This window comes from Hydra vulgaris, chromosome 05, assembly GCF_038396675.1.
Source record: "Hydra vulgaris chromosome 05, alternate assembly HydraT2T_AEP".
Taxonomy (NCBI): Eukaryota; Metazoa; Cnidaria; class Hydrozoa; order Anthoathecata; family Hydridae; genus Hydra; species Hydra vulgaris.
In genome coordinates, this window is record NC_088924.1 from 32,565,719 (window position 1) to 32,589,000 (window position 23,282).

The 23,282-nt window shown below is 31.1% G+C and overlaps 1 protein-coding gene across 2 annotated transcripts in view; it reads left to right on the forward strand.

Annotated features, from left to right (window-relative positions):
- The window catches only part of LOC101234824 (EF-hand calcium-binding domain-containing protein 5), a 122,062-nt gene that overhangs the window by 1,753 nt on the left and 97,027 nt on the right, over positions 1-23,282 (forward strand). For both annotated transcript variants that reach the window (XM_065797935.1, XM_065797936.1), the window contains exons 2-4: positions 1,452-1,692; positions 8,195-8,298; positions 23,213-23,273. In XM_065797935.1, the coding sequence (XP_065654007.1) occupies positions 1,452-1,692; positions 8,195-8,298; positions 23,213-23,273 (406 nt within the window). The remainder of the gene's footprint in view (positions 1-1,451; positions 1,693-8,194; positions 8,299-23,212; positions 23,274-23,282) is intronic.

Sequence of the window (23,282 nt, forward strand, 5' to 3'; positions counted from 1 at the left end):
AATTGTCCAATGAGTGGAAGTTGTTTATCAAAAAAAAAAGTGGTATATAAATGTGTTGTTTCCTCTAAGAATGTACCTGATAAACAATATATTGGCATAACAGAGGGTGAATGGAAAAAACGTTTTGCCAATCTTAAGCAATCTTTCAAGAATAAAAAGTATTCAAAAGACACCATGCTATCAAAATATATATGGGAATTAAAAGAAAAAAATATTGATGATTTTATACTGAATTGGTCTATCCTTAAAACAGCGCCTGCATATAACAATATTTCCAAAAAATGCATACTATGTCTACAAGAAAAATTTGAAATAATTACACATGCAAATCAAAAATGCTTGTTAAACAAAAGATCGGAATTAGTTTCGAAATGTAGGCACGAAAATAAGTTTGTCCTAAAAAACTATAAAAATAAATGAGTTCAAATAATATTTACATTAACTACCCTTTTTAAAAAAACATTTAAAAAAATAGCATAAGTAATCATTTCTAAAGAATTCTTTTTATAAGTGTCAGCAAATTCCACAAATGTGTGAAAATTTACAGTAGTTAAGACATTTGCAACTTCCTGAAATTTAATTTTTGGTATAAATTGAAGTTTTATTAATTTGATCATTCATTTCTGATGAATCTTTGTTGATGAAACACAGTGTTAAATGGAAAAAATTTTTGTTAAGTGATTTTCTACAAATATATATATATATATATATATATATATATATATATATATATATATATATATATATATATATATATATATATATATATATATATATATATATACATACATATATACAGAGGTGATTCTACAAATAAATTGAGGGTGGGGGAATCCTTAAAAAGTACTGACTGGCTTCTTTAAAAAAAAAAAAAGGTCCTCAAAACGAAAATTTACCCGACTGAATTTTGTCAAATAACTGACTAGCCCACTAAATTCGTAACAAAACCAACTATAACTTGAAAATCACCTTCTTTGGGGGAGGGGGTTGGAACACCTCCAGTGAAATTGTCTCTGTATACTCGGTGTATATATATATATATATATATATATATATATATATATATATATATATATATATATATATATATATATATATATATTTGTACATGAGACAGTTTATTTATTTTGAGTACTAGACAACTTAACTTAGTTTCATAATAATTTTGCTTTTTATAATGCAATCTTAAGACATATAAACATTATAGACAGCTTATATAAGGTAAAATATTATAAGCTATAAAATCAAAATGTTTAACAAGTTGCAGTTTAAACTCATTAAATATTTTTATAAAAGATATTTATAAGTTATAACAAATATACAACTATAACAGATTTTTTTTGCTATTTAATAAAGAAAATGTGAATTACATATGATTTATATATGCATTTGTTAGTGATTTTTAAATATATTTGTTTATTTACATGTTTTATTGTATTGGTTACTATCAGCTTCCAAAGAATGTTTTGGTCTATTTACTTGAAAACATAGTTCCAATATTGGTATTGGGTCTCCAAAAATTACTCATAGAAGCTGAGAAGTTTGATTTCAAGGAAAATAAGGAATTTAATCCAATCAATTTTCTTGCACAATATCTGATGAGAAACAAATTACATTTTAAGAAAAATGCAGAAACTTCACCATATGGAAAAAGTATTCAAAAAATATTAAGCAAGTTTAATAAAAAAAATGGTAAACATATTATTAAATTTCTCTTCTTGCTACTCTTTTAAATTTACAGCTTTATTTTTATTTTTTATTTATTTTTTTTATCAATTTTTAGAATAATTATTTATATTACATGCTTTGAATATGTTTTTGACAATTTTTTGTAACTTGCATAGTTTTTATAATAATAGACTAATAGTTCAACTTTTTTAGTTTCCATACAACTCATATTAAATATATTTTATAATAAAGAGATATTTATTTCAGAAGTTAAGTTTTTGAGACTTTTAGAAAATCTTTGACAATATTATTAACAAAAGCAACATTCCATTTCTCATACATGGGTCTGATCATATTACCTCTCCCAAGTATAAGGTAGTTCTTTTTGCAAATAACATTTTCTCTAATTCATTTTTAAATCTAATGACTGCACACTAATAATTGATAAATAATTTCATTTTTAAGCCTAAATTTCTTTATCATTTTGGCTTTGGTTCTTACATAAATTCTTTTGCATCAAAAAGTTTTAATATAGTCTGTCATGTTAATTTTTTTTATAAGTTCTCATCATATGTTATGTCGATGAAAGTTTTTAATTGCAGTATTAGTTGTCTTTGATGGACAACACTCTCTTTTATTTCCAGTATTCTTTGGGAGTAATGCAAGATTCCATACTTGATCCTATGTTCTTTCTCATCTATATTAATAGTTTTCTTGACAACCTTACATCTAAGTTGACTTGAAGTATACTGATGATACAACAATAAACTCCATTCTTAATTCAGTCTTCAATCTTTCACTATTGACTTTTTAAGGAAACCATCCTATTCATAGTAAATGTAGCATCTGCTAAAGTTGACTATTCTGTTTGCCATTTTTTGCACTTGATTTCATTCCTCTATAAATCTCTAATATATTCTTTTATGTTAATTGTGTTGTCCTACTTAGTTACTCTAATGGTGTTTTTTCTTATTTAGATTTACGATCCAAAAATATATTTTAAATTCACTTAGACCTGTTCTAGCAAACTTAAGCAGATCTAATCATCTCTTGTTTCAGCTGCCAATCTTTTTACTATAACTCTTAACTGTTCCTTCGTACTCTGAAAAAATTATCTAGCTTTTTTCTTGGAACATCAATGTTTTGGAAATTTCTTTCCCAACTTATGCAATTCAGATTTTAAGTCTTCTGTCAACTTATTTCTTGTTTAACAATTCTTTACTTTCTAGTAACTCTCAACTTAAATAGTGGTTGCTTGCATTTACAGTAAAACACTGATGACTCAAACCCTTGTTTAACCAATTTCTCACAAAAATCACTCGATAACTTGAACGTTCACTAACTCAAACTAATTTCTTGGTACCTTGGAGATTCGAGATATCAGGAGTTCAAAATTTATCATTATTTTTTAAAATTAAAATAAAAGCACAAAAAAGAATGCTTTGAATAAATTCTAAAGTATTTAAAAAAAGAATAGCAAAATGAACGTTTTATTTAAGTTCTATGTAAAATAATTAAAATAAAAAAAATATAATAAAAATTAATAAAAAACAATTTAAATAGATATTAAACAAAATAATAAAAAAAAAAATCCTTCAAAGCAAATGTTTTATTTTAATTCTAGATAAAATAATTAAAATAAAAATGGCAATAAAAAAAACAAAAACCAACATTTTATATAAATATTAAATAAATAATAAAAATAAAAATGGAAAGACAAACACTTTATTTAAATTCTAAATAAAATCATAAAAAAAATTAAATTCTAAATGAAATAATGAAGTTCTAAATTAAAATAGTTAAAAACAACAACAAAAAACAACTTATTTAAATTCTAAACAAAATAATTACATTAAAAATGGTAGAATGAAAGTTTTATTTAAATTCTGGATAAGATAATAAAAATAAAAATAGTAAAACAAATGTTTTACTTAAATTCAAATAAAACAATTCATACATTAATGTTTTTTTCAAGTTTTTCATAAAAATTTTTAATGAACAAAAGAGGTTTTTAATTTAAAGGAAATGCTTTTTTTTTTTTTTTGCAAGTGCTTTTTTATGCGCTTGCCAAAGTTTTTTTGTGTGTGTGCGAGCGTGAATAGGCTTGAGCACAAATTGTGTCACCGTAATGGTTTCTATGTTATTATGGTTTCACCATGACGATATAAAAACAAGGTTGACAAAAAATTGTTAAACGTTTGTGTGTCGCCCTTATGTTGACCAAAAATAATTTGATATACCCTATTTTTCCTATTTCTGAAGGCTGTATATTTATTTTTCCTGTTTCTGAAGGCTTTATATACAACCCTTGGAATTAGGAAAAATGAGGTCGGAAATAAATTGGCAACCTCAAACTGTTAGAGGTCGGCATCAGGTTGGCAAAAAAAATTTGACACAAAGGGGTTACCATAAAACATAGAAATGAAATCGGCGATTTTTTACCGACCTTAAACTTTTAGGTCGACATTGCCGAATGCCGACCCTAATTCAGAGGGTTATATATATATATAATATATATATATATATATAATATATATATATATATATATATATATATATATATATATATATATATATATATATATATATATATATATATATACATATATATATATATATATATATATAATATATATATATATATATAATATATATATATATATAATATATATATATATAATATATATATATATAATATATATATATATATATTTATATATATATATATGTATATATATATATATATTTATATATATAAATATATAAATTATGTTAGTGTATTCTACAGAGTGCTCAATGTTCTAAAAGAACAGAGCAATAATAAATTTATATATATATATATATATGTATATATATAAATATATATATATATATATATAAATATATATATATATATATATATATATATATATATATATATATATATATATATATATATATATAGTATATATATATATATATAATATATATATATATATATCTAATATATATAATATATCTAATATATATACATAATAGATATATATATACATAATAAATATATATAATACATATATGATATATATAAATATATATATATATATATATATATATATATATATATATATATATATATATATATATATATATATATATATATATAATTTGTCTCAATTTAAGCAAAATAAAAAAATTTAATGCACAATTAAAAGTTTTGCTAAATAGTGATGTAAATACTTTATTGTGATAAGTACTTTTATTGTGTAATCTTTAATTGTTATAATAATTCTTAAACTTCCTGCATCCTATTACAGTAAGAAAATAGAAAATACTTTTTATAAGCAGTAAAAACTTTTATAGCTCTTTTTTTTATCAAATTTTCTATTGAATAAGTTGTTAATGAATAAATGGATAGCTAGTGTGAAAACCCAAAGAAAATGCTTGTCTAAAGAATTTTTCATGAACAGAATATTTTATAAGTTTTACAACAATATTTAATAAATTTTACCTATAATTTCATGGCACGATACATTATGCATATATACTTGTAACATTACTGTTACCAATACATGCTTAATGAGTATAAAATAAAATTTTCTATCTAATAAGCAATACTTTTTATGAATAAGCAGATAGCTTGCAAAAAAAACTAAAAGCTCTTGTAAAAAACTGTTTAGAGGAGCAGCTTGCATGGCTCAATTTAGAACATGTTTGTTTTAGAAGAGCATTTCTCTGCTCTTGCACTCATTTACTCTGGTCAGAACTATATATATAAATTAGATTAAACATATATATTGCATATTTGTCGAAAAAGTTTTTAATAAACTGTCATTTTAAATCCAACACTCATAAACAAGACCTGAAAAAATTTTCAAAATTTCTTTCTTAAATTGATAGATTGCCTGCTCAAATCAAAGCCTTAAGTAAATGTATCAGCACTCCTTGCATGTTCTACCTATTTAATCAGTAGATGTATGTACACTTTTTTTAATCAGTAGATGTATGTACACTTTTTTTTATCAGTAGATGTATGTACACTTTTTTTTATCAGTAGATGTATGTACACTTTTTTTTATCAGTAGATGTATGTACACTTTTTTTTATCAGTAGATGTATGTACACTTTTTTTGCATGTTCTGCTTATTTAGTCAGTCAATCTATGCACACACCCATCAATAAAACAAATAAATATTTAAAAACATTATAAAACAGTTTTAAAAAAACATTTAAAAAAAATTTATTAGTCAAATTTATTGCAGGTTTTAAAAAACAATAAAACTTAATTTTTAACTTTTACAACTATTTAATTGTTTTAACATTTAAGCAAACATTAAATGTTGAATTGTTGATGGTTGCTTAAATGTTAAAAATATCAATAATAAATAAGACTTTTTTTATTAAGATATATATATATATATGTGTGTGTGTGTGTGTGTGTGTGTGTGTGTGTGTGTGTGTGTGTGTGTGTGTGTGTGTGTGTGTGTGTGTGTGTGTGTGTATATATATATATATATTTATGTATACATATAAATATATAATATTTATATATATATATGAATATATATATATATATATATATATATTTGTATATATATATATATGTATATATATATATTTGTATATATATATGTATATATATAATAATAATTTATAACATAAATTAAAAATTTTCGATAGTCGTTGCATGAACCGCTATTTAGTGATAGAAAATAAAAATCTTTCAAATCATTGTTTTGAATTAACAATTAATGTTAAATACTTTTTAACTTCATTGTAAAATTGTAAACTTTAATAAAAAAACAGGTACAGAATTTTTTTCATTTTTAAGTTTCTATTAAGTTTTTATTACATTTTTTCTTTTGTCCACAGCTTATTAGGTACCTCACCCCATTAGTTTAGAAGAAAATAAAAGTTTGAATGTTTAATCTTTTCTCCTTAAAAAAAAGGTGTCTTTTTAATCTGTGTTGTTTTAATCTGTGTTGTTTTTAATCTGTCTTTTTAATCTGTGTAAACTTAACTAATTACCTGAGCGCGTTAATAACTTAAGTATCTCTATAGTGATGTATGCGCAAAAAATTTCTACCACTGTTTTCATGTTTATTGCAATTTTAAGCCTTTTTAAAACTCTCTCCCTTTTGTTTGTTATAGTATGAAAATACGATAACAAACAAAAGTATGATATGTAACCAAAATTAAGGAGATTTTGCTGCAATGTAATTTTTAAATAAAAGTAAAACTTTATAAAAGTAAAAATATCTATTTAACTTCAGAAATGTTTTATTTTTTATTTAAAAAAATTGAAAAAGATTTAAAAAAAAAAAACTGGAAGAGCAAGGATTTGAACAACTGCATTTCACTTCACAATGCTGCAACCAAACCATATGCGGTAGTGGTGTAGTGGTAGAGCGCTCGCTTCATAAGCGAGAGGTTCCGAGTTCGATCCCCACCACGACCCTGGTAGTACCGCGCTCAACTTTTTTCTCCGCGCAGTGGTCTTGTTCGTCAAGGTTCGTGTTTCGGAGTTATAGAGTTGAGAGAGGGTTATAACCACAATTAAGTAGCCTCCTCATCTGTAGTGGCCTTCTGGGCCTTGGGGAGGTGAATTAACAAAAAAAAAAAAAAAAAAAAAAAAAAAAATTTCGGCTTCTTATGTTTACATAAGTTAGATATTTACATGTACTTTCATTCACATTTTCTGATACAAAAACTGCTGCAACTCTTTTTGCCATTAACTTGGGTGTAATGGCTGCTGTGACTTCCATGTCAAACACTCACAAATGGGTAACTGCAGTAGCATTTTATTCAGTATTAAAATATTATATGATGTAGAGCACATTTAGAGCGTGAGAGCAGACATTTTTTTAAAAAGTTGTTATTTGGGACACCCTAATATATTATGTTAAAGAAACTTCTTTATGCGTAAATAATGCCTGTATATTGTAGCAAATTGAGTGCTTATTAACGGTTTGAAAGCAAGGCAGTTCCTTTCCTAGTTTTGAAATGTATATCTTACCTATCAGAACAATAAAGTTTGATCACACTGATTTTTTGCATCTTTATTTAATATTGTTAAGTTATCTTTAACATAAAATAATCTAATTTAAATATCAACTTAATGAGAAATTTTCTATTTTCTAGTTGTTCATAATAGATCATTTAGATTCATTTTAGTTCATTATGAGACATTTAATTATTCATAATAAATCTATGTATTTTTTCAAATAAATAATAAGTAATAAATCTTAGTGAGAAATAAATTTTTAATATTAATTTAAATTCCTAAATATTATATTAATAAATTTTAATATTCATAATAAGTTCTAAAGTTAATGATGTTTTATGTTGATTTAAACTTACTGTTTGTGGTAAAAAATGGCTCCTAACTACTCTACGGTTTCTACTATGACAAAATTAAGGTTATAGCGTATTAATTTAATTGAGGAAACTAATAAAATTTTGAAAAAAAATGTTGAAATTAAAAGAAATCATACTTCTAATAAGTTATTTTATATTTTGCATTAACTTAAGTACCAATACTTGTCTTTAGTGCATAAGTTTGAGGCTGAAAAGGAAAAAGGTTTTACAAAAAGCATAGAGGAGATATTTATACAATGGACTGGTCAGAGAAATGCACTTATAAAGTTATCTCTGGTGAGATTTTATGCTAATTAGTTTAACTTATGTACATTATTTATTTGTAACTTTCTGATTTCAATGGATTATATCTTATGCTTAAATATTTGTGATATTTTAGCCATAACTACTATCTATATTATTGTTATTTTATTTTTTTAATTTAATGTCCATAGTTCTAGGCTTGAGTGATTTAGAGGGATTTCTATAATGCAAATTTTTAAAAAAAAACATGATATTATAGAAAAGTTAAAGCAATTTTTTTATAAATGGAGGCCCTGGCATTAACCTGTTTTGCAGAACAGAAATATGTATTTTCATTGTGGTGATCCTACCACTAAGAGGATTACCATCCATACCATCCTTCTACTAAGAGGATTACCATCCAAGGTTTTTAAACTCCCCCTACCCTTACCCACAATTAAAATAGGGGTTTTGTATCAGAGTTTTTCTTCTCCTAGATAAGCTGTCTTCATTATGACTAAGGAGTCTCACTTTCCATAATATAGAATCAGCTTAACTAAATGACCAGTATGGTACTAAGATATACGAATATAGGATATATATATACAGAATAATATAGAAAATTAGAAGTTTTTATGCTCCAAGCCAAAAGAATTTTGATTGAAACTCTCTCTCTCAGCTTTTAATTTTGAAACTCTGTTAAATAAAGCTGCTGTGCAGAAAAATAAGTTGTGCGCCTAAACCTCACCTTTTAACTGTAAAAGTTCTACCTACTAACACATTAATCCCATTTATATCATTACAATAATATATTTAATATATCATATTATAATTGTTGTAATATATCATATCATGGATCTGATGTGTCTGATATTGTTACCTCTCCCAAAGGCAGAACTATTTACAAAGAGTATTCCCTCTACTTATCTCTTGAATGGCCACACTCTTCCTGTCACCTCAAAGAAACAATTTAATCCATTGTTAGACATCTGAATCACTTTTGTTTTTGTTAAAGTTGTTTCATACTTAAACTCTTCTGCAGCTTGTGGTCCAGCAAACAATTTGTCATAGTTTTCTTCTACAGTTTGTCCCTTCTACAGCTTGTGGTCCAGCAAACAATTTGTCATAGTTTTCTTCTACAGCTTGTCCCTTCTACAGCTTGTGGACAAGCAAACAATTTGTCATAGTTTTCTTCTACAACTTGTCCCTTCTACAGCTTGTGGTCCAGCAAACAATTTGTCATAGTCTTCTTCTACAGCTTGTCCCTTCTACAGCTTGTGATCCAGCAAATAATTTGTCATAGTCTTCTTCTACAGCTTGTCTCTTCCACAGCTTCGTATTTGAACTCTTAAATAATAAACTTCTAATATCTTTAATTGAGTCTAAAAACTTACTCTCTTGCTTTGTGAATCTGTCAAAGTTTTTAAAATTATTGAATCATTCCTTTCTAATTGCAGTATTGAAGTTGTTCTTCATTAACAACACACTCCTTTATTTTTAGTAATGTCTAGGGTGCCTGTGTTGTTCCTTAACTATATTAATGATAGATCATTAATATAGTTGAGGAACAACATCGAGGAACATCACATTAGAGAAAAGATTATCTGATAGATCAGATAATCTTTTCTCTAATGTAACTTGATTTCCAGATAAATTTTTGTTATTATACTCACTGCTATAACTCCAGTTTTGAAAAAAACTCATCACTTTTGATCACTTATAGCAGGCAGTCAATCTTAAATCTGCTCTTTCATCATTCTTATACTAATAAATGATAAATATAATCACTCTTACTGAGTTCTCAACTTTACTTCATATGGATGTTGTTCAAAGAAGAGTTTGCTGCACGAGAAAAGTTTTTTACTTAATAAAAGGTACCAAGTTTGTATATGCTTTGTGGTTTTTCTTTCATCAAAGTATACTTTTTCTATCTGTATACAAAGTATACAGATTGTATCTGTATAAAAAGTGTGTATTAATGTGTAAGTGTGTATAAATGTATAAGTGTGTATAAGTGCAAGTGTGTATAAATGTATAATTGTGTATAAATGTAAGTATGTATAAATGTATAAGTGTGTATAAATGTATAAGTGTGTATAAATTTGTAAACACTATAAATCTGTATATAGCTTCTATCTGCATACAAAGTATACAGATGCTATCAGTTGACCAGCCTCGCACCCCTTCTTCATCTATTAGGCTGGCGCAGACGTATTTTTAATACATTGTTTCCAGTTTAGGATGTTGAATGCTGGATCTTCTTGACTCAATGCATGGGTTTTGTTTGTGTCTCTGTTTTTATGACTTGGTGACTCATTCTGTTATCTCCTAATGAGGGTACAGCTCTAAAACTCAGTTTTATGATTCTGAGGCCAGCTGGTAGTCAGGTTTCCTGAACTCTCTGGTAGCTCTCAGAGAGGCTGATTCCATCAACAGCTGAAAAATATCAAAGTATTAACAGTGCCATGTTGCGCATGGATGGTGTCCCTGTTTGTACTTTTGGTGTGCATTCCGGAGGCCACATGTGGAGCCCATTTGTTATGGCTTAGGGTTTATTAGTAGTAATGAAGCAATTGCTTGGGCTATTAAACAGTGTTCTGATACTATCTATGCTTTGAGTCAAGCACTTCAACAAACTTAAAAATGAATAAAGTACTAGAAACTAAAAAACACAAAAAACCATTATCATCACCAAGTTCTCTAAACCTATCATTCACTAATATTTGTTGTCTTCGAAGTAACTTTTCTTCTGTTGAGTCTTATCTCTTGCAAAGTTTACCAGACCTACTTGCTCTTTGTGAGACTAATTTGAGTTCAGCTATCTCATCTTGCGATCTTAGTGTTGCTGGTTATCTTCCTTTAATTCGTAAAGACTCCAATAGTCACATGCTTGGCCTGGGCATTTACATTCGTAAGAATTCACCCATTTGTCATGAAACTAGGTTTGAATCCACAGACTATTCTTTTATGTGCTTTTGTTTAGCACAACTTCACTCTATTGCCTTTCTCTTTGTTCTATATTGCTCTCCTTCATCTCAAGACTGCTCTCTTTTTGATGTTATTTCTGATCATATTGACCAAGCCCTCTCTCTTTATCCATCAGCCTATATTGCTGTTGTCGGTGACTTTAATGCTCATCGCACTGAATGGCTTGGCTCTAGTGTCAGTGATTCTGCAGGCATTAAAGCCCCGACTTTTACCTTTCTCAATCCCTAACTAGTCAACTTTCCAACTCACTTTCCTGACAACCCAAATCATTTACCTTCTCTACTTGACCTATGTCTTGTTTCTGATCCTAGTCAGTGCTCAGTTTCTCCACATTCACCCTTAGGTGCTACTGATCACAATTTAATCTCTCTAAAACTATTATCTCATTCTTCTATATCACCTGAATCCCCCTATTATCGTACCTCTTACAACTACCTTAAAGCTGACTGAGACTCTTTCCGTGATTTTCTTCGTGATGGCCCTTGGGTTTCTACCCAAGGGCCATCACGTCTTTTGTCTTCCTGTAAACAAATGTGTTTCTTACATAACTTTGTGGATTCAGGCTGGCATGGAATTTTTTGTTCCTTCTCGACAAGGTCAAGCCTCACTCTCCTCCATGTTTTTCCTCACATTGCGCTGCTGCGATTGCCAATCGAAACCGTTACTTCCATATCTATCAGCAAAACAATTCTCCAGGAAACAGACGTCAGTTTATTACTGCTAGACACCATTGTAAAAAGGTTTTGTTTAATGCCAAAGCCCGCTATTCTCAGGTCATGAAATCTTGTATCTCATCTCAAAAATTAGGCTCTCATGACTGGAGAATCTTTAATAGTGTTAATATTAAGGGCAAATCTTTAAATCCACCTCTCTTGTATGGTTCAGACTTTGTCACCTCACCTAAAGACAAAGCTGAATTGTTTGCTAAAAACTTTTCATCAATATCATCTCTTGATTCCACTAGTTGCGTTCTACCTGATATTGCCATCAAACAGGTTGATCCATTGCTTGACATTTGTATCACTTCAGCTTCTGTATCTAAAGTGATTTCCTGCCTAGACTCTTCTACAGCTTGTGGCTGGGACAACATACCTGTTATTGTCTTGCAGAAATGTTCTCAGGAGCTGTCGTATATACTTTCAAAACTATTCAACAAGTGGTTATCAGAGTCTTGTTTTCCAGCCTGGTGGAAAGCGGCATCTGTTATCCCTATCTTCAATAATTCTGGAGAGCGATCTGATTTTTATCTAACTGCCGTCCCATTAATCTTCTTCCTATCATAAGTAAGGTTTTTGAATCTTTAATTAATAAACACTTAATCTTTAATCTTGAATCTAATAACTTACTTTCTGACCATCACTATAGATTTCGATCTTCTCGTTCTACAACTGATTTGCTAACAGTAATAACTGATAGGTTAACTAAATCGTGCATTAGATAAAGGTGGAGAGGTTAAGGCCATTGCTCTTGACATTTTAGAAGCTTTTGATAAAGTTTGGCATGTTGGTCTTTTCCATAAGCTTTCTTCTTATGGTGTATCTGGCAACATCTTTAAGATTATTGAATCCTTCCTTTCCAATCGTATTATAAAAGTTGTCCTCGATGGACAGCAATCTTCTTTTTGTTCTGTAACTTCAGGGGTTCGTTAAGGTTCTATCCTTGGCTCTATACTATTTTTAATTTACATTAACAATCTTCCTGATATTCTCACATCTAAGGTGGCATTGTTTGCTGATGATGCTACCATTTATTCTTGTCGTGATAAGAAACCAACACTCTCTGATTGCTTGAAGGGGGCATTTGAGCTTAAAAAGGATTCTGCTACAGCATAGGGCTCACAGTTGCTGGTGAACTTCAATACAGATAAAACTCAATTTTTTTAGCTAATTGTTATCGCAATAAGTTAGATCTTCCTATATTTATGAGCGGTGATGTACTCGATGAGTCATCTACTCTTCATCTTCTAGGATTAGCTCTTACTTCCGATCTTTTTTGGAAACCATATATCAAATCTGATGCAAATTTAGCATCTGCTAAGGTTGCATCTCTTTATCGAGCTCGACACTTTCTTACTCTTCTTCGACACTTTCTTACAGATTCTATTCTTTATCTCTATAAATCTCAAGTCCGGTCTTGTATGGAATACTGTTGCCATATCTGGGGTGGATCTTTTAATGATGCCCTTTCTCTTTTAGACAAGGTGCAAAAACGTATTGTAAACATAGTTGGACCTGCTCTTGCAGCCATCCTCCAATCATTATCACATCGTCATAATATTGCTTCTTTTTTTCTTTTCTACAAATTCTATAATGGGCACTGCTCTAAAGAGCTGGCGTCTCTTGTGCCATCTATTAAAATTCATTCTCGTGTTACTTGTCATTCAATTAAGTCTCATCCATTTTCTGTGACTGTTCCTAAGTGCTCCATAATTAGATATATGCTTCACTTTTAACATACTTCTGGGTTTCTGACTGTAGCAACACATGCTTTATTGTGCTTTCAGTAAGTGTGTAATTAATCTTTTACTTTGCCTTGTATTTTCTTTTAGTCTTTCTGTCGTGTTTTGTACTCTGGTTTTCATCCATCAGTTATATGGATCAACATATCTTTTTTAAAGTATAAAAATTTATTATGTTGGTAATTGCATTAATAGGTGTTTTCCATCTGTTATATTCTTCTGTCTGTATAAGTTGTCTATTACTTGCATATACATGTTTCGAGTACTTCTGAACAGTTTTCTGAACAAATTTTAACGACTTCGAAGTACTTAAAGAAATGCTGCTTGAGGTAAACAATATTCATCAGCAGTTAAGAAGACACCATTTTAACTTTTTATTTCACATGCTTTGTCTATTCTAGTTTCACTTGTCTATTTTAGTTTTACACCTTAATAACACTAGCAGTATTTGTAAGAATAAGGATAAGACAACTCTCCTATGCGATTGAGTCTTCAAGTTTAGTAGACTTTGAGATGAATATCCTCCTAGGAACCTCCTAGTTAGCACCTAGTTGGTACTAAACTTTTCAAGTTTGGCTGAATTGATATACATATAAAATGCTAGGTATTTCATCAAGTGCCTATAATCATCTCTTGAAAAGACAGCATGCATCAATGAAGTTCTTAGGCTTAAGTGTGATCTCAGTGTTGATGATTATCTTCCTTTAATTCGTAAAGACATTTACATCTATAAGAATTCACCCATTTGTTGGGAAACTAGGTTTGAAGAAACTAGGTAAGTATTGGTGACTTTAATGCTCATCACACTGAATGGGTTTGGCTCTAATGTCAGCAACTCTGCAGGGTTAAGGCCACAACCTTTGCCTTTCTCAATCTCTAACTCAAATAGTCAACTTTCCAACTCGCTTTCCAGACAACCCGAATCATTTACCTTCTCTACTTGACTTATGTCTTGTTTCTGATCCTAGTCAGTGCTCAGTTTCTCCACATTCATCCTTAGGTGATTCAGATGATTATCATCAGAATCCCCCTATCATCGTATCATACTGTTGTGTTTGCGGCTCTATTGTAACACGGTATTTCTTATTTTAAAACATTTTGAATACGTCACAGCCAGAGAGCGGAAAAACAAGCTAAAAGTAAGATGGCGGTTTTCTAGGACTTATTTGTATACATACAAAGTGCTAATGATAACAAAGAGATTTATTACTAAAAATATTCCTAGTGTTCATTTTCATATACCCGTATACAACGTATTTAACATTGGCGACGAAGATAAATTTATTGCATTACTTGATGGTTTAATTATTGGTGATTTTATTTTATGGTGTTTTATGGTTATTATTATGAGTAGTACAAATTGATTAGTGCGTTAACGTGATGGCTTCGCATTTCGGAATATTATCAGAATTCAACTCAGATGAGGATTGGGACAATTATGTCGAGAGACTAGATTTTTTCTTTATTGCTAACGACATTATTAATGAGGAGCAACAAAGAGCTATCCTTTTGAGTTCATGTGGACATGTGACATATAAGTTGTTCAAGTCTTTGGTAGCACCGGGAAAAACGAGCGATAGATCGTACGCTGAGTTATGCAGGTTGATGAGCAACCACAAGAGCCCAACCCCAAATCCAATAGCCGAACGTTTCAAATTCAATTCAAGAAATAGAGACACTAGTGAATCAGTAGCAACATTTATTGCTGATCTCAGAGCTTTGACCAACCATTGTGCTTATGAAAATACACTGGATGAAATGCTACGAGACAGAATAGTGTGTGGGATTAACGACTTTCAATTTCAGAGGAGACTACTAAGTGAAGGATCTAACCTTTCTTTACAAAAAACATTAGACATTGTACTAACCATGGAAGCAGCAGCAAATCAAGCAGCAATAATTCAATGCCATCAAAACGTTACCAGCCCAGCAGCAATCAATAAAGTTGAAATCAAGAAATCAGAAAGGCATTATGAGCGTGAATGTTTTCGTTGCGGAGGCAAACATAATCCAGAGACATGTTTTTTTAAAGATCAGGAGTGTTTTTTTTGCCACAAATAGGGACACACCACAAGGAAATGTCGTAAAAAGAAAAGGGTGTCTAAAAGTACAACAACCCAACACAAGATAGATGAGATTAATGTAAATCAAGATGAAGAAGAGCTATATCGCATTCAAAACAAGTCGAGTAAAAGGAAACCAATCATGATTGACGTGGAAATTGAAGGTATTTGTACACAAATGGAACTCGACACTGGAGCATCTGTGTCAGTAATGAGTCTTGAAGCATTTACGAGTTTGCATAAGAAAGGACTCACGAGCAAGGAAGCTTATCCAACCAAATCTTTTTTGCGGACATTCACTGGGGAAGTAGTATCACCAGTGGGGAAAGTTGAGCTTTCGGTCAAAATAAATGGGCAGACTAATGTGTTAACTTTAATAATCACTCCAGGTAGAGGACCTTCATTGATTGGCAGAAACTGGCTGAGAAAAATTAAAATTAATTGGGAAAAAATATTTCATGCAAGCTCAGGAATCCCAAGAAGTCCAAATTCATCAATGATAAATACATTGGTTGAAAAATATTCTACAGTGTTCCAAAATGTGCTGGGACAATTTAAGGATAAAGTGGTGCACATACACAAAGTGGTGCTGCCTAATGTAAAACCTAAATTTTGCAGAGCACGACCTATACCATATGCTTTATTAGAAAAAGTGAATACAGAACTCGATAGGTTGATATCTTTGGGCATCTACAGACCGGTAAGTCATTCCCGTTGGGCAGCTCCAATCGTTCCAGTCCTAAAAAAAGATGGCACCATTCGATTATGTGGAGACTATAAACAGACTGTAAATCAGGCAGCAATATGCGATTTTTATCCCCTACCGAGGACAGAAGATTTATTTGCAACTTTGGCCGGCGGACAAAAGTTCACAAAACTGGACTTAGCATTTGCCTATCAACAATTACTTCTTGATAAAAGTTCCTGTGAGTTGTTGACAGTCAACACTCATCGAGGTCTATTTGAACCTACACGATTACAGTTTGGGGTGCATTCAGCATCTGGAATTTTTCAACGAGAAATTGAGAAGCTAATTGGCAATTTGCCATTTACCAAAGTTCGAGTTGATGACATTTTAGTGTCAGGCCGGTCGGATGAGGAGCATTTAAAAAACGTTGAAAGGGTTTTACATATTCTAGAAAATGCAGGACTAAAATTAAAGGAAAGTAAATGTGTATTTATGTCACCCGAAGTTGAATATCTAGGTTTTAAATTAACAAAGGATGGGGTAGTACCGCTGGAGGACAAACTTAACGCAATCAGGAATGCTCCTGAACCTAAAGACACTACCCAGGTAAAATCATTTCTTGGCATGATCAACTATTACCACAGACATTTACCAAACCTAGCAACAATTGTGGAGCCACTCCATAGGCTTCTCAGAAAAGGCACTCCTTGGTTGTGGGGCATGAAAGAACGGACAGCATTTGACAGTGCCAAAGCGGAATTATGTTCGCCTAAATTATTGGTACATTACGATCCAAAAAGGAGCTAATCTTGTCTTGTGACGCATCACCTTATGGAATCGGAGCAGTGCTGGCACACATCACATCTGAGGGAAATGAAAGACCGATTACTTACATATCCAGAACGCTATCCACAGCAGAACGAAATTGTTCTCAAATTGAGAAAGAAGCATTATCTATTATATTTGCCATGAAGAAATTGCATCAGTATTTATATGGGAGACATTTTACTCTAGTGACAGATCACAAGCCTTTGTTGGGTTTATTGGCAGAGGGAAAGCCTATTCCAGCCATGACCGCTGCAAGAATTCAGCGTTGGGCGTTAACCCTTTCTGCTTACAACTATTGTTTAAAATACCGTAGTGGGGCTACACATGGAAATGCAGACTGCATGAGCAGATTGCCGATTAAAAGCACCGAGTCATCAGTCGCAGAGAATATAATTTTAATGATGGAGCTATCCAGCATGCTAGTCTCAGCCAAAGATGTCAAAATCCATTCAGCACGAGGCCCAATCATAAGCCGAGTGTTAGATGGTGTTCTTAGTGGATTGCAGTTTCCCAATGAAAAAGGATTTAAACCTTTTGTAGCTAGAAAATATGAGTTAGGAGTCGAAGGAGGAATACTAATGTGGGGAAACCGGGTTGTAATACCTGCATTGTTACAGGAGATGATATTAAAAGAGTTACACAGTGCCCATCCGGGTGTGGTACGCATGAAAGCTTTAGCGAGGAGTTACGTGTGGTGGCCCAATATGGACAAATCGATTGAGGAAACGGTACACCGATGCCGGTTGTGTGAAATGCATCAAAGAAGCCCTGAAAGTGCGCCAATACACCATTGGGAGTATCCAAGTAAACCCTGGAGTAGAATACACCTTGATTATGCAGGTCTATTTTTAGGACACATGTTTTTAATCGTATGCGATGCTTATTCAAAATGGATTGAGGCAATAGTGATGAAAAATGCCAAATCCGAAAACACCTTTGAGCAATTGAGAGGTATATTTGCGGTTCATGGGATTCCCGAAGTAATTGTTAGCGATAATGGAACTTCGTTTAGCAGTGCTGTCTTTGCTGAGTTTGTCAAAAGAAATTCAATAAGACATATTTTTACAGCCCCGTATCACCCTTCTTCAAACGGGCAAGCCGAACGCACGGTACAAACATTCAAGGAAGCAATGAAGAAGTTGACCGCTCGACAAGGCAATTGAATGAGAAAATTACATAGTGCGCTTCAGAGCCTAAAACCGAATCTAAAAAAAGGTGAGGAAGAAAAACAAGAAAGGGCAGAAAGGTTCAGGAACAGGAAAACACACTTGAGGCAGTTCAACTGTGGGGACAATGTGATGGTAAAGAATTTCGGAAGTGGTCCGAAGTGGATACCGGGACGGATTATAAAACAAAAGGGACCAGTCAATTTTGAAATTTTAACTGACGATGTTGTTGTTCATCGACACATTGATCAAATACGGTTGCGATTTTCCGATTTACTGGAATACGATTCGAATCCCGTAATCACGTTTCCTGAAAGCACTAACCCTCAACCACCACTTCAAAATTCGTTACTAAACCTGTTTTCGCTGCAACAAAGTACGTCTAACGCGAAAGAACCACCATACACAGAGGAACCAACAGCCAGCAACGCAGCGCAAAGTCACACAGAGGAGGACGGGGCCAGCAAATGTCCTCCCGCGATTGAATCGAGCATTACACCAGTGGAATCACGCAAGTCAGGGCGACTCCGACAGAAGCCAAAACGGTTTCGGGATTGTGAATAAAAAAAACTTATTGGTGGAGGTGTTGTGTTTGCGGCTCTATTGTAACACGGTATTTCTTAATTTAAAACATTTTGAATACGTCACAGCCAGAGAGCAGAAAAACGTGCTAAAAGTAAGATGGCGGTTTTCTAGGACTTATTTGTATATATACAAAGTACTAATGATAACAAAGAGATTTATTACTAAAAATATTCCTAGTGTTCATTTTCATATACCCGTATACAACGTATTTAACACATACAACTACCTTAAAGCTGACTGGAACTCTTTCTGTGAATTTTGTCTTCCTGCTAACAAATGTGCTTTTTACATAACTTCTTGGATCCAGGCTGGCGTGGAATTTTTTATTCCCTCTCAATAATTCCAAGTCAAACCTCACTCATCTGCATGGTTTTCCTCAAATTTTGCTGCTGCAATTTCCAATCAAAACCATTACTTCCATATCTATAAGCAAAACAGTTCTCCAGAAAACGGATGTCTATTAACTATTGCTAGAAACTATTGTAAAAAGGTTTTGTCTAACGCCAAAGCCCAATATTCTCAGGTCATGAAATCTTGTATTTCATCTCAAAAATTAAACTCTCGTAACTTCTGGAGAATTTTTAACAGTATCAATAATAAGGGCCAATCTGTAATTCCACCTCTCTTGTATGGCTCAGACTTTGTCACCTCACCTATAGACAAAGCTGAATTGTTTGCTAAGAACCTTTCATCAATATTATCTCTTGATTCCACTAGTTGCGTTCCTCCTGATATAGCTGTCAACTTGTTTCTCCGCGCAGCGGCCTTGCTCGTCAAGGTTTGTGTTTCGGAGTTATAGAGTTGAGAGAGGGTTATAACCACAATTAAGTAGCCTCCTCATCTGTAGTGGCCTTCTGGGCCTTGGGGAGGTGAAATAACAAAAAAAAAAAACAAAAAAAAACAAACAGGTTGATCCATTGCTTGACATTTGTAACACTCCAACTTCTGTATCTAGAGTGATTTCCTGCTTAGACTCTTCTACAGCTTGTGGTCCAGACAACATACCTGTTGTAGTCTTGCAGAAGTGTTCTCTGGAGCTGTCGTTTTTACTTTTAAAAACTATTTAACAAGTGCTTATCAGAGTCTTGTTTTCCAGCCTGCTGGAAAACGGCATCTGTTATCCCTATTTTCAAACATTCTGGAGAGCAATCTGACTTGTTTAACTACCGTCCATTAGTCTTCTTCCTATCATAAGCAAGGTTTTTGAATCTTTAATTAACAAACACTTAATCTCTCATCTTGAATCTAATAACTTACTTTCTAACCATTAATATGGATTTCGATCTTCTCATTCTACAGCTGATTTGCTAACAGTAATAACTGATAGGTTAACTAAATCGTGCATTAGATAAAGGTGGAGAGGTTAAGGCCATTGCTCTTGACATTTTAGAAGCTTTTGATAAAGTTTGGCATGTTGGTCTTTTCCATAAGCTTTCTTCTTATGGTGTATCTGGCAACATCTTTAAGATTATTGAATCCTTCCTTTCCAATTGTAGTATAAAAGCTGTCCTCAATGGACAGCACTCTTCTTCATACCCTATAACTTCAGAGGTTCCTTAAAGTTTTATCCTTGACCCTATACTTTTTTTAGTTTACATTATTGATCCCCCAGAAATTCTCTTATCTAAGGTGGCATTGTTCCTTGATGATACTACCATTTATTCTTGTCTTGATGAGAAGCTAACATTCTCTGATTTTTTAGAGGAGCATTTAAACTTAAAAAGGATCTAACTTCTGCTACAACATTGGGCTCTCAGTGGCTGGTGAACCTTAACTCAGTTAGAACTCAATTTTTCAGCTAATTGTTATCACAACAGTTTAGATCTTCCTATATTTATGAACGGTAATGTACTCGATGAGTCATCAATCGTTTGTCTTCTAGGATTAACTCTTACATCTGATCTTTCTTGGAAACCGATATCAAACCGATTTCAAAATTAGCATTTGCTAAAGTTGCATCTCTTTATCGTGCTTGCCACTTTCTTACTCTGGATTCCATTCTTTATCTCTATAAATCTCAAATCCTTTTTTGTATTCCATACTGTTGCCATTGCATCTCTTTATCGTGCTTGCCACTTTCTTACTCTGGATTCCATTCTTTATCTCTATAAATCTCAAATCCTTTTTTGTATTCCATACTGTTGCCATTTCTGGGGCAGATCTTTGAATGATGTCCTTTCTCTTTTAGGCAAGGTACTAAAATGTATTGTAAATATAGTTGGACCTGCTTTTGCAGGCAACTTTTTACCATTGTCACATCGTTGTAATCTTACTTTTTTTTCTTTTTTCTACAAATATAATGGGCACTGCTCTAAAGAGCTAGTGTCACTTGTGCCATCTACTAAAATTCATTCTTGTGTTACTTCTCATTTAATTAAGTCTTATCCTTTTACTTTGACCATTCCTAAGTGCTCCAAAAATTCTTATTCATCTGATTTTTTTCCTCAAAAAGCGAGTTTTTTGGAATTCGCTCCCTTTATTTGTTTTCCTGATTCATATAATTTGCAATCTTTTAAGTCATCTGTCAATTGTTATCTTGCTCTATAGACTTTATCTTTTCTCTTCCATAACTTCCAACTCTAATAGTGGTTGTTTGCAGCCTTATTGGAAATGAAGATGTTTAAAAAAAAAATGGTGCTGACACAAGAGCCAGTTAACTGTTTGTTCCAAAACTCTGACCTAAAAATTTAACATTAGGACTATGATTGCATTTAATTTCTTTTCTGTGTTTGAAACTTCTCAGCAATCGAATTCTCAGATATATCAAAATGTTCTGCCAGATTCTAGATTCTCATTACAGAATTCACCACCATGAAAACCTTTTCAAAACCTTTAAAAGGTTTTGAAAAGTTTTAAGTTTTAAAAGTTTCAATCAAAATATTTATTATGACAATACATTAGTAATATATTTTATTACTTACCCTCCATATAACACTTAAGTTTACCTTTATTATAAAATATGACTGCCTTGTAGGGATACACAAATTAGATACATACAAGACATTTTAATAATTTTATCAACCAGCAATTTAAAAACGCATATTGTTACAGTCTAAAAATTAAAATATTAAAGCAATATCAGGGTGACCACAGCTCCTCTAAAATCTTCTAAAGTCCTCTCTTTTGAAAAAACCTCCTCTAAAATCTTCTATTGTCCTCTAAAAAGTTAAAAATGTGATCAAATTTCCTTTTTAACCTTTTATTTTTTATTTCTTGATGGTAATAATGTTAAAAATTCCTGGTCTGCAAAACTGTTTAACATTTAAAATGAGTATTAGGTTGTAAAAAATCAATATTAATCCATGTCATCTAACATAAAAAAATGATATTATTGTCCCCTGTCTGAACCCCGAATATGACGAAACATGGATGTTAAACCTCTAAAAAAAAATCCTCTAAAATCTTTAATTCTTATTCAAAATTTTGTAGTTTTGCAAAAAAAATCCTCTAAATTAAATGCAGAATCTTCTCTAAAATCCTATAGTATCCTCTTTTTCTAATAAAAATTTTATTTGGCCACCCTAAATATTACCTTCAGATTGGAGTAGTTTTTATTCTTCTGATTAACTATTTGCTTATTCTTAATTCTGTGACATTTACTTTAAGATTGATACCAGATCTCCTATATGTTGGTACCATGTTGGCTCTCCTAATTTACTTTAATAGATGAGTGACCGGACCTGTGTCTATCATATATATAGTCTGGTAAATAAACTCTTTTTTAACATAATATAATGTATTATAATGTTGAAATTATCTTAACAAATATCTTATACATGTTTATAAAATCACTAGTTCTTTTTAAAAATGGGTACTTGTTGCTGTTAAAGAATATATAGCACACTTAAAATTTTACATAGGAGTATTATTTAGTGAAATCTAATGGACACCTTAACATTATTTTTTATGCTTTTTTTGGGTCGCCCTAATATTTATTTATACATTTTCTTGTTTATGTATATTTTTTTTATGTTTACATATGTTTTTTTGTATTACACATGCATTTTTTATTTTTATGTATATATTTTCTTGTGTTTATGCATATGTATATATGTATATATATATATATATATATATATATATATATATATATATATATATATATATATATATATATATATATATATATATATATATACATATACATATGCATAAACACACTTATACTATATATGTATTTTTTTATGTTTAGGTTAACAGTTTACAATGTTCATTTCAAGAACATTTATTAAATAAAAGTCAAAATAAAGATTGTAAGTATA